This window comes from Pantherophis guttatus, chromosome 2 (genome assembly GCF_059756535.1).
Source record: "Pantherophis guttatus breed Tessera chromosome 2, ASM5975653v1, whole genome shotgun sequence".
Classification (NCBI taxonomy): Eukaryota; Metazoa; Chordata; class Lepidosauria; order Squamata; family Colubridae; genus Pantherophis; species Pantherophis guttatus.
The window spans coordinates 217,661,059-217,681,170 of NC_142064.1; the positions used below are offsets into that span (position 1 = coordinate 217,661,059).

The 20,112-nt window shown below is 38.3% G+C and overlaps 1 protein-coding gene across 2 annotated transcripts in view; it reads left to right on the plus strand.

The window, feature by feature from the left end:
• Nucleotides 1-20,112, plus strand: part of FBXW12 (F-box and WD repeat domain containing 12) — a 31,091-nt gene that overhangs the window by 6,613 nt on the left and 4,366 nt on the right. For both annotated transcript variants that reach the window (XM_034437660.3, XM_087887815.1), the window contains exons 5-10: nt 505-714; nt 1,402-1,563; nt 2,869-3,073; nt 4,660-4,835; nt 4,982-5,106; nt 5,929-12,324. In XM_034437660.3, coding sequence (XP_034293551.2) covers nt 505-714; nt 1,402-1,563; nt 2,869-3,073; nt 4,660-4,835; nt 4,982-5,106; nt 5,929-6,028 — 978 coding nt within the window. In that variant the 3' untranslated portion in view covers nt 6,029-12,324. The remainder of the gene's footprint in view (nt 1-504; nt 715-1,401; nt 1,564-2,868; nt 3,074-4,659; nt 4,836-4,981; nt 5,107-5,928; nt 12,325-20,112) is intronic.

Genomic DNA, 20,112 nt, shown 5'->3' on the forward strand with positions numbered 1-20,112 from the left:
AAATCTGGATATTTAGACACTTTCCCCACCCCCCAAGTCTGTTTTCACAACAATGCTATTTTTAAATTATGAGATTGAATGGTTTTGGGGGGCATAGATATCACAACTGTGTTCTAAAGGAAGTTGTTATTTTATGTGAAATGAACTAAATTCTTTTAGGAATTTTTGGCCACAGCTTGGGGCTTTGAAATACAATGGAAAAGTCTGACTCATTATCATGATATAATAGAGAAATAAATAAAGTGAACAAGTTTCAACAAGATAAAAGCAACGTGATTTGGGGTTGAGATTTTTTTCCCCCTAACACCAATAAAAACATAGGTTTTTTTCACCAAACAAGTTTATCGGAACAGAAAGTAGATACCTTTTCATGGAAAAGTATTTCAGATTGAAAAGAATGCATGGTACACTAACTTTAATTGCACTAACAGGAAGATGAGTATTTAAAAAAAAATACATATCAAATATAATGAATTTTCATTTTTCTTTTTTTGCTTTTATCAGGGTAAACAGATTTGGTCTAGTCCCCAACAGGAATTTCCACTAGTGAATATTATCACATTTCCTGCATTTAACCTGGCAGCTACAGCAGACACTCAAGGGACAATCAAACTCTGGCATGGGACTACAGGGGAAGAACTTTCAACTTTTTCAGTGTCATCCACATCATGCTGTATGGTAGCCTACACAATAAAGAATAACCCATTCTTGATGGTAAATAGCACACTAAATGAGTTGATTGCCATCCTCAAGGAAGCTTTCTTCTGATTGCCAGATACTTACAAAATAGGACATTTTAAAGTAGCCTGTTTACCTGTGGCAGCTGTGTCAGTCTGAAATCAGTACCATCCCTTGGTATGCCCAGAACGCTTTGGGGCATCCATGGAGTTTGGGAAGTTGAGCCTTTTTCTTACTTCACAGTTTAGCAGCATTTCCTCTTGAAGCATGGGGGGTTTCTCATTGTTTGGAACTCCCACATCTCCCTTCTTAAAATCTGTGGTTTTCCCCTCTCCCTAAATGGCAAAAGCGATCCTGTGTTTTCCATAGTTGTTTGGAGGAATAGGATTGTGTCTTTCTCAATGCAGGAAGTTTTGAAGATGCTGGATTCCACTTGATGTGGAAAGAAACTTTAGCAAGGAAGCTCAAATGTTACTCTGTTGGTCAGCTATGAGAAATACATTATTTGTAGTTCAGTGGTTCAAGGCTTTTATAGTTGATGGAATTAGATTATGGTCCAATTATCTTAGCAATTATTGTAGATACTGACTTGCCAGAAATTGGCTGTAGTAAAGCAGCTTTTGCTTATCCCCATTTTGTTATTTTGAATTTTTATGAAGTCATTAGCATCTCTGAAGTTCATGGCACTGTATTTTACATGCTTTTCCCCTTTCTTTGATTTAGGTGGGCACTGAAGAAGGCTCACTTTATACCTTGGCAGCAACTGATCTAAGCCAAATTTTATACAAAAAAGTGTTTAAGAACTGTGGTATACAGTTGTCTTTGTGTTCACCAGATGGGCAATGGATACTCGTTTGTCCTAGTGATACTGCTTTTTCACCAAAGGTATGGTTTCTATTATCATTAAATGTGTCTGTTGAGACCTTGTCGCATTGCAGCAAAGCAGGACAAAAGCATTCATAATTATTTCAAAAGGCTAGTCAAAAAGCAAGAGTGTTAAGAATCGCAAGGAAATAGAATTCAAGTGGTCAGAAAGGAAAATGTCTTAACAGTTAAGAGATTCAACTCGAGGGGTGGGAGCAGGCATTTCTTCACAGGAGGTGTGTATACAAAAGATAGATGCCCATTTTTCAGGGTTACTACATAATTGATTTCTGCATTGGTTTGGGGTTGGTGACTTACAAAGTCATTTGCAACTGTTACGTTCTTTGATTCTATGATCTTTCAGACATGAAGCAGTCTTAGTGGATTTTGGAACGGCCGTAATATTTAAATTCTATGTTTCCTTCACATTATCAACATTCTGAATCTGATTGCTACTGCTTCTACCCAGTTGTTCTTTCTGGAAAAACATTTGTGAAATTCAGTCACAAAATTAATCTCAGCTAATAGGGACTGAGGACAGTTACAGTGGCAACATTATAGTTTTACTGTCTTGTGCTACATTGTGTGTCATCCTGAGAGTTTTGGCTCTGACTTATTAAGTGAGTAAATAAAATAAGCATTTGTATTTCCTCTATTTTTATTCTTTGTCTTTCTTTAACAAATTGCTAAAGAAAACTAAGGATAATTATGTTTGGATTTTTCTAATGAATTTGTAATCTGCCTATAGCAGATCTTGAATGTCAAAAGTTTTTCACCTGTAGATTGTAGCCTAGGCTCATAGAACTGTACTTCTAAGTTTATTGGTAAGATTTGCATTTTGGAATAAGTTTCAAAAGTCATGTATGATGCAGAATGGAGTTTTGCAATTCAAATAATTCAAATTCAGATAATAGAAGCCATGGATTACATGGAGATCAAAGGCTCAACTCCAGTATTTTAGAGACGTTTAGAAAGGATTTATTGGAAAGTTGCTGCCAAGCAATATAAACCAGACATTCCAGGTGCTTTCCCAAGCTTTTTTTTTTTTAAATTTGATTCAGGGCAGCTTACAGTGCGTTAAGCAATAGCCTTCGTACTTTTGAACCATAATTCCCATTGCCCATGCTGGCTAGAGCTGAATGGAGATATACCAATTCTTTTATCTCATGGATAGACAGCACAGAGATAAATTAGTTGGGTTAGAAAGTTTAATATATTGACATACATTTTTCATACAAGTTCAAAAGTTACACTGATATTTCTAAAAAGTATCAATTAATTCTTTGGATCCCAACTTATTGGTATTATTTTCTTTTTCCGTATCAGGTATTTAACACATATTATGCAACTCAGCCAGAAGATGATGATGTGATGCTATCTAGTCCTTTACCTATTACAAATCATTGTCAGGTGATGAGCTGGTTACCAGCTGAATCAGCAAGAATTGCCATTTTGCACAAAAATGAGATGTTTCACATTGATAGCTTTGATATAGTAATTGAGAAGTCTAAATACAAAAAGAATGTTACAGGTAGGCTTCATCAAATTGTTGTGTAATTTTAGATGTGCCATTGGATATTTAAAATGTGCTGGACCATAATGGAAAAAAAATATAACATTTATTGTCAGGCAGTAACATTATTAAGACTAAATATATCCAAATAGTAGCTTTTTACTATTTTTGATAACAGTATATAAAATATATCCTTTTCAATACATATTTGCTTGACCACTACACATATATTGCTCAATCAATAATTTTACATTATTATCTTTAACTTCTATTTGATAATAATCTGGGAAATATTATGAAATGGCAATCATTCTCTTAAATCATTTATGCCAAACATTCAAGTGACATTCCTAATCCCTGAATAATTCTCTTTGGGAAAAATCCTTTCTGATAGCTTTTAGAAGAAGAATACTTTCTTAGATTGCATAATCTTCTAAAATGACTTACTCTATTTGATGTTCTGTAGCAAATCTAGCGTTTAATTCCTTTTGGGTATTCATTCTTTGTTATTTAAAATACTCATACCCTGCTTTGCTACCACAAAGTCTCCTGGAATGTATACAAAAAAATAAATAGTTGGTAATCTAGAACATGTAATAGTTGGAGAAAAAGGTAAACAAACTACAGCTGATTTTGGCAGGTTGAATTGCCTAGATCAGTGTTTCCCAAACTTGGCTATTTTAAGATGCATGGACTTCAACTCCCAGAATTCCCCAGCCAGTATGCCTGGTTGAGGAATTCTGGGAGTTGAAGTCCATACATCTTCAAAGGGTCAAGTTTGGGAAACACTGGCCTAGATGATTGGTAATATACAGATTCTAAATCAATAGTTGGTAATCTAGAGCACATGACAGTTGGAATGAAGAAAAAGGTAAAAGAACTATGGCAGATAATTAGTTGAATTACCTAGATTCAACTGATGGTTGGTAATATACAGATTGTGATGCTTTGCAATTTGTTGTAAGCTGCCCAGAGTTACCTTGCAGTGAGATGGGCAGCAAACAAATGTATTAAATAAAATAAATAAAATTTATTTATTTTTTACCAGACAGACTCTCTTGTCTTGGTTAAGCCTTTTCTTTTTCTTTTATTTCTTTCAGTTAAGATAAGCTTAGATTTGCTTACTAATGGTTGTCTAAATGCCTATGATACAGACCGAGCTGGTAGTATGGACTGTCCATGCAGCCCTATGCCCCAAGTGTAGAGGCTCTGGTGATGGTAGCCTTTAAGATGTCTCTGGAGGAATGGGGAAGTCCCATTGTTCATGCTACACCAGAAGACTGGGTGACTTTGGGCCCGTCCCTCTCAGAGCCCAATTCATTTCACAGAGTTTTTGTCATGGGAAAAAGAGTACTATTGGATAAGTTCACTGCCTTGAGTTATTTATAAAAATAATAAAAGGCAGGATATAAATAAAATTAGTAATAAAATAATGCTATCATATGAAACTATCTTCCCACCTTTGATAACCTTTGGCAGTATTAGGATTGCAATTCTCAGAACTCCTAATCAATGTTGACAAAGAACTATTGGGTAAAATAGAATACAATTTTCAATCGTTTATGTGACACAAGAATGAGTGTTATGTTGTTTTTATGCAAAAGCTAAACAGGTTGCAAGCTTCACACTACCAGCCCAAGAGCAGATGACAAGTATGAAAGGATTTGGCAAACAAACCCTTCTTATAGCAACTGGACCAGAACTGACAGTATACTCTCTGAGCGGGACTGTATTGATGGCTTTCAAGGATCATCATAAAATTATTACATCTATTTGGGTGGTATGGTGACTCTTATTTACAGACATTTTAGTCTATTATTTTGCAAAAAACCCAACAACCTCCAAGTAGTTGTTACTTTCTGTTCTGCATAGGTATTTGGCGTATTTAACTAAACAACTTGTTTTCGCCATTCCATCCTACTCCAGGATCCTTTTCATGTCGTGACATCTTCCATGGACCTTTCACTCCGTGTATACTTCTGGAAAAATTACAAATCCTCTTTGTTGACAAGCTGCTATCATTTACTGGGAGGATCTCACAGATGGTCAAGGTAAGTCTCATCTTTTAAAAAATGTTTTATGGTTTGTTGGCATTTTAATGGCCTAGTCACACAATGTTAACATTTAATTTAGTAATTTTCAAATGTGATTATAGTATTGAGCACCCACTGGCAATTTATCTTGTTCAGGACTCCCGGATAACTAGTTGACAGTTTCTCTTGCCTGAACATGTCTACTTAAGATGTAGCAGAGAAGTCTTTTGTGTATTCTGCACAGAGAAATTCTTCCATCCCTTCCCAAGTTGTTGCATGCAGGTTGAAAGTTTCCTTTTCTTATTCAGCTTTAAACCTCACCTGACCCTTTCAGGCTGATTATTTAGAGAATATTTTAACCTGATTTGCTGATAATTGTGGTGTTCTCTTTAAAAGGCGGATTAAAAATGTTTAATTTCTTATTGTGTATCTCCAACAGGGTATAGAACTGCTTTTATTTTCTTTATAGTGATATCTATTCACCAATTTATCCAAGTACTAACAAGAATAGCCTTGATATGTCAAGTAATCTCTGTATATTTTAAAATTCTTTAACAGAATTTTTTCTTTTATAATCACAAGAATTTGTATCTGGAGATTACAATGAAATATATTATTCAAAGATAAACTTTCCAACTGCAAATTACAGAATCAACCGTAGTGTGTCATGTAGTGAGCCAACTGATATAGGCTTTGGTGTATATCTCGGCCTGCAATGAAATATTCTATTCCATGTAAAACCTGGCTCCATACTTCGATTTCTTGTACTTTACATATTGAATTGTTTCAATGTGACTTGTTATTTAATCAAGTACTAACACAAAAATTTCATTCACATAGTGGCTTCACATCTGTGGCATGCGATGATGTCAGCATTGTTGGAATAGTGGCTGGAATTGATGGCAAAGACATTTTAAGAGCATATTCCTTTCATCTGTAAGAGTTCCATGCACTTCTGTTTCATTCTAAACGTTTTCCACAGTTGTCCAACTCAAATGAAAAGCATAATTGAAACCACTGCAACTAATTGACTGAAGTGATCGATTACCTTTTCAATAACCAATTTAACTAAATTCCACTTGGCTTGAAAAAGGCCCACAATAGCTTTGTTTAGCTTTATTAAATGTATCTTATAGCTTATTATGTGCATGTATATAATTTTAGATTCTGTATTTATATATGCTTGTTTTGCTTTTTCTATTTTTCCATTTATAAAGGCTACTCTAAAAATTATATCTGAATGTACAATATAAATTATACTCTTCAAATTATACTCTGTGCATTGTGGAAAAAAAACGTTCATAGGCTAAATATGGTCATTGTAAATAAGCAGGTAACTTGTTCACTGCGTGAAAAATGTGTATTTCAAAATTAATTTGACAGGGATCACCAAAGGTTATGAACTAGATCAGGGATGTCAAACTGGATTTCTTCAAAGGCCGGATCAGCTTTGTAGTTCTCCGTGGGCCGGCCAGAGGAGGGAGGGGAGATGGGAACGACCAGATCAGTCCTTCGTGATCCAGGCAGACGCCAGCGACGTGGCCATTGCAGTGGTCCTCCTTCAGAAAGATGCCAGAGGTATTTTACATCTCTGCGCGTACACCTCGAGGAAACTGACGGAGACCTATCAAAGATGGGCAGTGTGGGAGAAAGAACCTTATGCGATCCGATGGGCCCTACTAACCTGGAGACACAGAGCACTGTTTTCGGCCTGGATGGCTTCCTGCAGCACTCTGCTGGGCAAAACAGGGCACAGGGAGCTGCATGTGGCCTCCCACTACCACGTTGCCAGAGGCACCATGGGCCGGTCCTTTGCTATTTCTAGGCTGGCCCCGGGAGCCAGATTTAAGCACCCTGCAAGCCAGATCAAGCCCGCAGTCCTTGAGTTTGAAACCACTGCCCTAGTGGTATTTTCAATTGCTTTCTGAAATTTGCTTGGTTCTTGTTCCTTGAGTTTATCAGCTATGTGAGCTTGAAAAAGGGTGCTTTCCTGTATTTCTGTTCTCTTGTTTTCTGTTTGCATATTTATATTCTGCACTGGGAATCATGAGTCAGACTGACCCAGAAGAGGAAGACTTAGAATGGAGCAGTTGACAACATTTCAAGATATCTGTCCAATTGTCCTTCCCAGATGAATAAATTAGGAGAAACAAAAATTTGGGATTCTTTTTCTCCCAGGATAGGAGAATCTGATTCTTCTCTAACACCTATTATAGTCCTGTTCTGTACAATTTTAGGAAAGTTACTTTGCTGATATGTAGGTCAAATCTCAATCTTCTTTACATAGAACATAGTTGCTTAGGCATACCAACAATTAATCTATTCTAAAACATACAGAGACTTTATTGAAATATAAAGACATATTTAGATGATAAAATCAGAAAATATTAGAAGGGAACATAAGAAACACAATCTCTCGCAGAACTGAATTTCTATTTTATTATGAAAATACATACAAGAGCAGTACTAGACTTAAAATGAGTTTGAAATCACAACACTTCTCCCCAGTATGCAGGTACTTTTTTTTTTTTGTTCTTGTTCTTACATTCTTCTGGCAAAGGGGAAAGAATGTTTCATCAAGGTAGTTTAAGGAACTTCTGCATTATTTGGTTTATTTGATTCAAGGGACAAAAATGTAATGGTAAATCTTGCAAATTTATAGAATAATTTAGATTAAGAATATGGAATTCGACCAACTATGATCCTGTTGTGATATTAAAGCCCTAAGAAAGGCAGCAGGTTGTATAGTTAACTCCTTATAGGCAAAACCACTGCCCTAAAACTATGCAACCTACTACCTCTTCCTAGGAACCCCACCATTTCTTCATTCTTCTAAAAAAAAAAAGTCATTGTGAAAAGTTATGCACATCTTTAAAGATTATGCAGTATAAAACATATGCAGGTTTATTACCATTGTTCATTTGTGGTAAACAGGAAACATCCTTAAGTGTTAAATATTTTGACATCCTATCAAATGATTAGTATACACATAAGTATATCCCCAGTCCATCTGAAACAAAAGAATGGTTACTTTCTTAAAGTACAGTTTAGTTTCACAAGAATGTATTTTTGAAATATTCATTCAGTAAGAACATGAGTAATACACAAACATAATTTATTCCATCCTCAACAAGTATCTCTCTCAGTAGATAAAAGCAAAATGATTCTTACAACCTCATGAACAGTTTGCCGGTAAAAACAAAAATTGTAATTTATTTTAAACCAAACTGCAAATAATCCATTACGAATACTGTAGAATTTTTACTCCTCAGGGAAGGCAATAGATTGTATAGTTATCTCCCGAAGAGGGCAAAATAACTACCCTACAACTATACAATCTACTACCTCAACCTGATAAGAGAAATGTATTTAGAAAGTAAATTTGTTCAGAGAATATTCCTTTGAATTTGATTCTAAAAATGTAGCAGGAAACTTTTGGGTTCACATGTCCCCCCTTCAAGGCCTTTTGAATTATGGAAAACAGGTACTAGGAATAGGGAAATACTGCCAAAACTGGTCAAAAGTAACTTGAACACAAAAGATTTACTTTTTTGAATTACCTTTGCGTGAGTTATTTCCCTCTCAAGTCTCCCATACCATTAGCCAACTTTAAATGCTATTAAATATGGCACCAGTGCAAGTTCCCTGTTGGTTGGTTGCTTGCTTGTTTACTTTCTTGCTTCCTTGAAATAATATTCAATTATGAACATTATCTACCACTGCAAGTAGTTTCAGAATAAAATCAGACTAATGTTGCTGATGATTATCTGCTTCCTTAGGAAAGACAGTAGACTGTATAGTTATCTCCCAGTGGTGGGTATGACCCTAAAACTATACAACCTACTACCTCATCCCACAGAGCAGTATCTTCATTTAATAGATGGCAATGTCTTTTTAAAAAGGATGCTAAAACAAACATCTCTCCGGTTTAATTATCTGCGGTATTTCAAAGCCGTTCTTTCTAGTTCAATATCCAAATGGTTCACTCTGGGGAACTTCTTTGGATGAAGAAATTAAGTTGAGTTCAAATACTGATGCAAGGCAACTATTATATAGCGTTCCTCATTCTATTCCACTTTCAAACCTAAAAGGAAGGAAAGTTAATGAAAACCATCCTAAATAAATAAAAGCATGCAACTGCAATTTCAGCAATAAGAAATGCCAGATGTTATAACAATACATTAATGGGACAGGAAACCAATACTATTCTTTATATTGAAATAAAACACAGGTTGTAAATAAAGAATGTTTTGTGCATTTGTTATATGAAAATTGCTCTGGTAGATACTAATATTCAAGTTTTGGAAATTTTGAATGAACTATAGAGACTTTTTTCTCTTATCTCAAACAGATAATTGATGCAAAACTAAGAAATAGACAGGGACAAGTTGGGTGAAAATGAATAACATGACAGTAAATAAAGGGGTCATGCAGAAATTTGAATCCCAAATATGTCCACTGAAAATATCATAAACTATGAGATATCCATAGTTTAAAACCATAGGGCCCCATAATAAATCTAAACTTTGTTTACTATATTTGAGTGGGATAATCAAAACAGTTGAATAATGCTTATACTCCTTTGAGTAGGTATCAGAATCCATGTGACAAGTTGCCCTTGCAATATTCTGGTAAATTTACCTAAATGTTTAATAAATTTACTATGTTAAAGGTATGGCTTGTGTTTTAGTACATTGGGAATAAATTGAACATATTACATTTGCTTTGTAATACATTTGCTTTGTCTATGATGCATATAATTTTTAAAAATACACATAATTATTTTTCAAATGTAACAGTCCTGAAAAGCTTATAAAATATTTGATCTAAGGTAGTTGCAATCAATTGCTTCTTCTAAGAACAAATATAAAACTGAAGAGGAGAGAATGACAGTTTATTCCTACAAAATAACTATTTGTATTCAATACTTTGATTTAATAAATTTATAGATCAGATTTCATGTCATTATTTGAATTAATCCATCCAGTTACTTGAAATTCATAAATTTCAATGAAGCACTAACCCATCACTCTGCTAGCTTCACTTTCAAGACAAAATGTCAATTTCCCCACCAACACCTGCACATATTCATAAACACTTGAGGTTTATTGGCAGCAGCAATCACTCAGTATTTGTAGCAAACAATCAAAAGCCATCCACCATTTGGTTATTTCGAAAGTGCTTTAATCTTTTATAGGTCTAGGAAAAGATCAAACACACTGAAAGCAGCACCCATATTTGACAGTTGCCTGAACTAAGCTTCACATATATACTAATTTACTCTAATTAAAATGAAACCAAATCCCTTTCAAACTGCTTTGTTTAGTGAATCCTTACTCAGAAATGCGTATTTTAAAATTTAAAGGTCCAAAAGTGCTTTGAAAATTGCTATGTAAACTGGATGATTTTATATTCCATGAATCTCAGACTAACATTAACATATTCCCCACATATTCAAACTCTTGAAAGTTCTGACTTAGAAATAAAGCTGTCAGCAGTCTTAGCCTCCTTGTATACAAATAAGGAATCTTTTTGTAAGTCTGACTGGCTTAGTTTAAGGTAAAAGCAAATCAGTCTATTCCATGGTTTGTTACTTTATCTTAGTGGTACAGAATTTTATTGCTATAACATTTTATATGAAACTATATTACCAATATATTTCTATTTTAATATCTGTTATAAGTTTTCAAAGAATGTTAAGAGTTACTTTTTGAACAAATTACTAATTTAATTAATTAATTTAATTAATGTTTTGTCTTGAAAGTTTTCTGAGAGACTTCATTTTAGGCTTATTTCTGGAAAAAGGGGGGGAAATCTATATTCCCTCATCATTTCAAATTAAGACACTATAACTGTCAGTTTGAAAAGTTAAGTTTAACTTGACAGGACCAAAATCCGGAGTGGCAAAAGAAAAGGCTTAAATACATAGTTTTGTAGCCTTTTCCTTTCAAAGACAAACACAGTCATCCCATCCAAGGACAATGCTCCTCTTTTCCTGCCCAGCTGCACAGAAATAGATACACCTTGTCAGCTTTCAAGTAGGTAATACCACCATCATCCCATGTAATGAAATTTCACTAGGTAGAGAAGAACATTTTTTTTTTTGCAACTTTACTTCCAACCCGAAGGAAGATACAGGAAGGGCAGCTGAAAAAGATAACCGGCATCCATTAAGAAAACACAACTGCCAGAGTATAATAAATAGCTCAATATTTGAATTGGAGGTAAAGAATCCAAAAAGAATAATTAGCAAACTTGCTAGCAAGAGGGGAAAAAAAAGCAAAACCCGATACTCAAAATCCATTCTGGCTTTCGCACCTCCAACGAGTCCCAACACGATCTGCCGATTAAAATAGCGGATGGCTTAAATAAGGAGCGCCACAAAATGAAAAAAAAGAAAAAAAAAGAGGGGGGGGGAGAGAAACCCCTCCCCCTGTCTCTGACGAAGTTATTACACTGCTTCAAATTCAAACCACTTTTAAGTTTTCCAACCGGAGACGGGCTGTACAAATCAGCTAAAGAGGCGCCAAAGATTTGATTGCCAGATCCCTTGGGAGATCCCGATCCTCCTGGCTGTTTCTCTCCCATCCACCCCCCAAAAAGAAGCAAGCCTCCCTCTAAGGAAAGGAGCGGGGTCGCCAAGCCAGCGTGGACGGGATAATTCTCCGGTCAGAAGAGAAAGACCGCGCGGGAAGGAGAGGGCGGCGCGCCTCGTGGTAGCAAAGCCGCTTGCCAAGAAGCAGCCCCCACCTCTTTCTTTTCTTTCTTTTTTTTTGGCCCCGCTCCGGCCCAAGAGGCTTCGGGCCATTGGGAGTCCCCGCCGCCCAGCAGCAGGCCTTCCCCTCCCTCATCGCTCGCTCCCCCGCCCCCCAACGGCCGGGGCTCTCGTGGTCCGGTGCTCGAGCCAGTGGGGGGGGGAGGGGGGGCTCGAAGGCGCGCGGCAGAGAAGGAAGCTGCGACAGCGCTCGGCCGGCAATAGGCGGGAAGCGGGGCGTCTCGAGAGACGGGGCGGGGCTTGCCCATCGTGCTTGGGAGTCCCCGCCGCAGCATCATCTCGCGCCCCACCCCCTTTCCTCATCCCTCCCCGGCAGCCAAGGTCTCCCTTGCCCATCTCGAACTTGCTACGGGAAGTGACGCGCCCACCTAGGAGAGGCATCTCCGGCCAATCGCGAGGAGGACTACAGCCCAGAGGCCAATCGGTCGCCGCCGAGTGGGCGGGGCTTCTCGGACCTTCAGGTTTGTCAGGGAAGGCGCGGCAAGGAGAGGGAGGGGGGGCGAAGGGGAAGAAAGGATGCAGGGCGAAAGCGGGCAGGAAGAAAGGGCGGGAGGGAAGAGAGCGGGGAAACTTCGCCCTTTTTCTCCCTCCCTCCTATCGCCTCAGAAGTAGCAGAAAGATCGCCTGGAGGCCTAAAGCCGTTCTCCCGCGCAGGCGAAACAATCCCGCTCCCGTGCGAACAGGCCAACATCTTCTTTCGCTGATCCCGCCTTTCTCCTCCCTTGCTCGCGATCACACGACCGTTACCTGTAATACGGCGGTTCCCGTCTCTACAGCACCATCCAGGACCCGGATGGAGTCGTCTTCGGTAGCGGCGGCGGCGCCGCTACTGCAGCAGTGCTACCGCCTTTCACAGCGTTGGATCACGGGAAAAAAAAAAACGGATGACGTTCCCACCCCCTCCCCAAAGCGCCTAAGAAAGCTCCGCCTTCCGACCGTGTGGCGAGTTAGGGAGGGCGGGCAAGCCACTTGTCCGTTATCCCGTTTGGATGCAACCATTGGCGGAGAATCGGGATAGCCCCGCCCCTTTGGTAGATTGCGAGTTCTGATTGGGCAAGAGGAGCGCTCCTGTGGCAGCAGCTGGCTTCCTTACCTGGTTGGGGCTTGAATGCTGCGGACCTCGATTCATCACTTTCTTTTTTTTTTTTTTTGTCTTTTGCCAAGGCGGGAGAATGTCTTCCCATTGACAGGGACGTGGGGGGGGGGGAGGGAGGCTGAGCATCAATCTCGCCGTAAAATAATCACCCCATCCTTCCTTGAAGATGAGTCAGAATCCCGCGAGGTTCGATGCCAGCATTCGCGGAAATACATCTGTGCTCTTTTCTTCCACACAGCACTCCCCCCCCCCAAAAAAACCCCAAATTAGGACCCGCCCTTCGCGATCCTACTTGCAAATCGCATTGAGATCCCCTGTAAAAAAAAAGGATCGCCTTCCTGATCGGAAAGCCACTAAGGCAGAAAATTAATTCGAGAATCAGGTAGTAAAAAAATACAAGCGTAAAATGCGCTTGTATTTTACCCGATTATTCAGGTAATATTCTGATTGTTCAGGTAATTCGGGTTCAGTTAGGCTTACTCCTCAGGTAAATGTGTATATAGGACTGCAGCTCCCATTACTTTTGCTGCAGCGTGATAACACGGCATGGCAACCTCGGGCATGCGGAAAATGGAAACTAGGAAAATGGAACCTTCCAAGAAATCCGAGTCCTGTGGAATTTGTCCTGTGGAAGCGCGTTTGGAACTGGGTCAGACGCTTTTGCGAGCAAACTGACAGTTTTGAAAAGGGGCGTAATAAAAGGCCAATATGGTAGTGGTGATGCACTTAGGCCGGCAATCTAAGAAAATTGCTTTGCGATGTAGGTGTGTAGGATTCTTTCGATGGATTAGGTGCCTTCAAGTCATCTGTGACCACACGAAGGAAAAAGGGGGAAAAATCGTGATGCTGCTTCATCTGTGATTGCAGCTTTCTTACTGCTATAACTGTGCAATTTGCATATAAGTATCTTGTGGGAGCAGATTTAAAGCAGAAGTCATTTACTCTACTGAAGTGCTAATTTAAATTTAATCTTCAAAAATTATACTGCATAATTTACACCCACACAATAATTAATTTCTGTATAGCAGATTCAGGGAACTTTACTGCACAAGGGCTGTTTCATAATAGACACAGTATGTGCAATGGATTATGTTCTGTATTTGTGGGCTCACTGTTGGTTGTAAAAAAAATGTTCAAAGCACGTGACTTTAAGGCTTAAACAGTTCCATTGCTTCTTTTCAACACTTAAATGGTACATGCTTCTTTCTCTTACAAGTTTACTTATGGAAAGCATGTGATATTTTATCTGCAGTTATTGCCTCTTCCTTGCATGAGATCCCAAGAAAGCAGTCATTCTTCAAAAGATTAAAAAAACAAAAAGCAGAAGTTCACATGGGGGAATAGAAGCTGTTAGTTTTACTTCCTTACTTTTAACTTCTTTGTAGAGGGAGCACCATCCTCATGTGCTCTTCCTCTTTTTTATGTCCTCAGCTTCTCTCTTTGTTTTCAGCTTCTCTCTTTGAATATATATATATTGGGGGGGAGAGTCTAATTGTTTATTTGGATATTGAGATGGCATTAACCGGCTTGATTGATAATTTCTATAAGGCAATCTACAGGGGATGTTGTAGTCTAAGACACTTCCAACTATAATTAATACATAGTAGAGAACATATATTAGGGACAGAATTCAAAAAGGTCCAGGACTGGACAGAACAGACTATGTCATAAAAATGTATACAAAGGTAGAATTATTAAAAGAGCCTATCATAGCATGTCCTATAAATATGTAGAAAATATCTGCATTTTTCAGATAAACAAGTAACCTATCTGAAAAAGGTAATATTAACATTATAGAAAGCAGGAGACTGAGTTCTAATTCCGCTTTAGGCATGAAAGTTGACTGGGTGATATTGGGCCACTCTCTCAGCCCAACCCACTTCATAGGACTGTTGTGGGGAAAATAGGGAGAAGGTACTTGGTATAAAAATAACAAAGATAGTCAATAAATAAATAAGTAAAGCAAGAGGAAGCAATAAAACTCTTATGAGGACTCAGTGACCCATATCACTTGGTCATTAAATTTACCTTCCAGGAATTGTTTTATTAAGCTAAACATTGAGCAACACCAAGGTTGGAGCTGTTAACTGAAAGTAATCATGCTAGCACATGAAATAATTTAAGGTGATAGCCTCTTGTTCCTGTCCCTTTTTTCACTTAGTCAATGGTGTTTCTCTAATGAATTTCCTATTTGAGTGAAAATAGAATTGCTATTGAGATTGGTACAAATGTATAAGTAATTGTGTTGGCTGAGGAGGTGGGATTTTATCATTTGCTCATACACTGTTACATAGAAATGAATCAAACCTTTTCTCTAAATGGTTTCTAAAAGATACTGAAATTTCAGTTCTATGTTTTATCACAAGAGGGAGCCAGTGTTCCACTTTCATATATATCTATGAGAATGAATTCTTACCAATCTGCAAGGAAAAATATTTTACTTCTAATGTTGAGCACAAGAGTCATTTTTAAAAGAGTCACAAGAAATAAGAATGAATATCACTTTAGCCTTACACTGTGTAAATACTGCTCATCCACTTCAGTTGAAGTATTATACTTTTTGCATTGTAATATCAATTTCATATTTTTTTTTCTGGGAAAATTATTTGTATTGTATAGCAACTTGGAACCAAGTCTTATTTTCATTGTACTCCCAGTAAGGGTCCAGAGGGTGATTAATGCCTCTCATTGGTGTACCCCTTTCTTAAGAAGCCACTCTTGAACTCCACAGTATTAGAAAACATTCTTCCAGTTTCCAATTTTCCCTTTTCAGGAAAGAGTGTTGAGAAGGTGGTTAGCACAAAGCTACCAAGGGCCGTAGACGAAGCAGATTATCTGAACTCATTTTAGCCTGGGTTAGGCCAGGGCACAGCACTGAAACAGCCTTAGTCACACTTGTTAATGACCTTTGAAGGGATCAGGATGGGGTGGTGCAACCATCTGACCCTTCTGGATTTCTCAGTGGCTTTCAGTACCATCAACCATGGTATCCTTTTGAACAAGCTTCGAGGGTTGGGAGGCACTATGTTATAGTAGTTCTTCTCCTTCCTCTGCAGCTGATTCCAGTTGGTGTTAATAGGAGCCTTTTGCTTCTCCTTTTTAACATCTACCTGAAACAACTAGGGGAGGTCATCTGTCAGTATGGGGTCTGGTAGGATCAATATCCTAATGATACCCAATTATGTCTATCCCTAGCCAGACACTGATGTTGTGAGGATGCTGGCCAGATGCCTGCAGGCTGTAAGGGTCTGAATGGGAAGCAGCCAGCTTGGACCCTGGAAAGACAGAATGGCTCTGGGTTTTTTCTCCCCACTCCCCAGACTCAGATATATTCTATTTTTGGATGGGGTGGAAGTTCCTGAGATTGAACCAATACACAATTTGGGAGTCCTCCTGGACTCATGACTTGCTCAAGGAGCAAGTGGCACATGTAACTAAGGAGGCCTTTGCACAGTTTTTTTTCGGTGCACCAATGGTGTCCTTTCTTGGACCTGGAGACCTTGCTGACAGTCATTCATGTCTTGATCATCTCCTGTTTGCATTACTGCAATGCACTCTACATGCAGCCTTAAAGACAATCCAGAAGGTTCAGCTACTCCAGAATGTGGAAGCGTGCACAGTGATGAGTGTTTAGCCATGTAACGTCTCTGTTGTGAGAAATACACTGGCTTCCAATTTTCTTCCTTCCATGTGCAATTCAAGGTGCTGGTTATTACCTTTAAATCCCTATATAGCACAGGGCCAGGTTATTTGTGGGAGTGCCTTTCACTAAAGGCATCCACCTGTCTTACCAAGTTAAATAGGATGGGCATGCTCTTCGTCCCTTCTCTGAAACATTGCCACTTTTATGGGATCTAGGAACTGTGCCTTTTTGGTGGCAGCCCTTGCCCTATGAAACGCTCTGCCTCCTGAAGTTTGGAAGGCATCTACCCTCTAGATTTCTAAAAAGCACTGAAGACAAGGCTTTTCCCTCAAGCACTGAGATAGGATGAGGTGCCAGGTATAATCAGAAACCATATGTTAATGTTTATTGTTTTAATAGTTTTAATATGGTTTTATGCTTGTTTAAGTATTTATGCTATCAGCGTTCCGAGTAACACACCCAAAGAAAACAGAACTCTGGTGCAGGCAGGTGCCTCGAAGAACATGTTTATTATGTTCAACATATCGGCATGGCTAGTGAAAATGAACTCTGAAGTTTCCCGCATTAATAGCATACTTAAAAGAGTAGCCATTTCTCTTCCCAAGTGTCCCAAGTCACATTGTCCAATTAAAACAGTTGATGGGTTCCCAGGTCACTCCTCTCCTCCTTCAACTGCCACCTGTTGGGATGACCTTGGTTCCCATGGGAAAGCTAGTTGTTTTGTCTGTGATACAGTCCACCTACTCCCCCTCCCTTAGAGTATGTGGCAACTATGAAGCAGCAAAAGATGGCTTCAGCCAGGTTCGATTCAGAGTTGACATAACCCTTGATTGGGAGTCGTTTGGTATAAGTTGAGCAGCTATATAATTGTTATAAATAAAGTATGTGCAGAATTCTACTTAAAATATTTTATATTTGGGCTGTGAAATTATCGAATCTGCATACATGTTTTCCTGTTGCAGCAATAAGATAAGAAATTACTCTTAAAAATCCCATAGTTAATTATTTTAAAATGGAACACTTTTGTTCTCTGACTGCATTAGTTTTGAATCTGCCATTTTGATTGATGGAAGCTGACTCAACAGGAATGACAATTCGTCACTCTCCAATAATAGACTTCTATTTTTATTGTACATAATCTTGTTTTGTATCTTATATAGTGAAATATTAATAGGATAAAATAATTCAAATTCTTGTTTTTAAAATTACTCAGACTGCATTTTTCAAATATTTGTTTGCTATACAAAATCAGATTGTATGACATTTACTCAAAGATCGAGTAAGTTCATAAGTAATGTTCATGTATCCTAGTAAGAAATGTGAACCTTGATACAAAGTTTTCTCATTCAAATCACAATTCTGTTAAATGCTTCATGAATAATTTTCAGTATGTTTCTTGTAACTCTATCAATGAGCCCTGGTGGCGCAGCAGACTAAATCACTGTTATTAACATCAACTGCCTGCAATTACTGCAAGTTCAAATCTCACCAGACTCAAGGTTGACTCAGCCTTCCATCCTTTCTAAGGTAGGTAAAATGAGGACCCGGATTGTGGGGGCAATAAGATGACTTTGTATAAATATACAAAAGTATGAAGGCTATTGCTTAATACATTGTAAGCCGCCCTGAGTCTCCGGAGAAGGGCGGCATATAAATCATTTTTTTTTAAAAAAAATGAAGGTATATTAAACTTTTTATGTAATTGAGACTCTAAGAAAGGTTTTGATTCCCATTATAGAAATGAATGAACTGAAAGAAAAATAATGACTCTAAATTCCATTTTTTGTTTTTCACAAAGTTGACATAGGACTTTAGAAACCTGCGTTCATTGTATCATAAACAAAATGAATTTGTCATTTAATGAAGAGCTTTGGCTCTACTAAACCTGGAGTTCAGCAAAGCTGATATTTTTACATATTGTAAATGGAAAGAAACGTATTCCCCTGACAGCGAGGAATGAATTTAGAACATGAATCCATTATCTGTGGTAGAGTCTTTATAAAAACTTTATTTAAAATCTCTATCTTCTAAAAATAAGAATTTGAAGCAGTATGTTTCCATATAGTCTGGGTTTAATTTTTAGCTTAAGAATTGAATTAGTTCTATACAGTGGTGGGATTCTGCCGGTTCTAGGCAGTTCGGCTGAACAGTTTGTTAAATTGCTGGCTCGTCCCGCCCCTTACCCAACTCCTCTGCACCACTATTTATTGCCAATAAATAGTGGTGGGCGAGGGGCAGGCGAGCCAGCAATTTAACAAACGGTTTGGTGTTTTTTTGTAATTTTATTGGCCTGCAGAGCTTCAACATAGGCTAATTAGCCTGTTGATTAGATCGGCCTCCCGACTCTCAGCTGATTTGCTCTCAGCTGTTTTGCTCAGGGCTCTGCTGCTTGCTTGCAAAGAGTGCTGGAGCAGATTTTTTTCCCCCAGCTATGCTGAAAAACGAAACTGAAAGTAAAGCAGGCTGTTGGCTTTGCTGTTTGCTGCAACGCTGGAAAATTAGGCAGGCAAATTTCTTTTCTTTTTCCTCACCAAAAAAGGTAGGTGCAAACAATGGGAAATTTAGGGAAAAAGAGGAGAGTTCAAGATTTTAAAACACAAAAGAAAAAAAGCTCTATTTAACTAGGGAATTGTAGTAATTGAGATACTATTAATTGTATATTGTGTTGAAAGCAGAAATGGTTAAGTTGTGGTTTGGAGGAATATAGGGGGGAAATTATTTGGTTTATTATTATCGGTAAATATAATTAATTGATTTGTAAGAAATTGGATTGCATGGAAATAATTGGAATATTCATGTTCATATTAATTAATTTCCCTTCCCTTCCTTCCTCCCTTTTCCTTCCCTCTCTCTCCTTCTTTCTTCCATCTCTCTTCTCTTTCCTTCATCCCTCTCTATTGCTGTATCCTTTTGTACATATGGATTATTCAGAGGGCTGAAAAAGTTATTTTTGACTGTTCCTCGCACTTTTGACCACTCCTTGAACTTATGACTGTCCTCACATTTTACGTTTTTTGCCCTATCTTGTCACCATAGTGAAGAGAAGCAGTTGTGAAATGAGTGACACGGTTGTTAAGAATGCTACAATGGGCATAAATGATGACCAGTCATAAGGGTGAGGACCGGTCAAAAGTGCGAAGACGTGTCAGAAATCACTTTTTTCAGCCCTCTGGGTAGTCCTTTTGTGCATATGGACTACTTAGAGGGCTGAAAAAGTTATTTTTGACCGGTCCTCACACTTTTGACCAGTCCTTGAACTTACAACTGTCCTCACATTTTACGTTTTGCGCCCTATCTTGTCACCGTGGTGAAGAGAAGTAGTGGTGAAATGACTGACACAGTTGTTAAGAATGCCGCAACGGGCATAAATGTGAGGATGGTCATAAGTGCGAGGACCAGTCAGAAATGACTTTTTTCAGCCCTCTGAGTAGTCCCTATGCACATAGCCACGCCCACCCGGTCACATGACCAGCTAGCCACGCCCACCCGGTCACATGACCACCAAGCCAC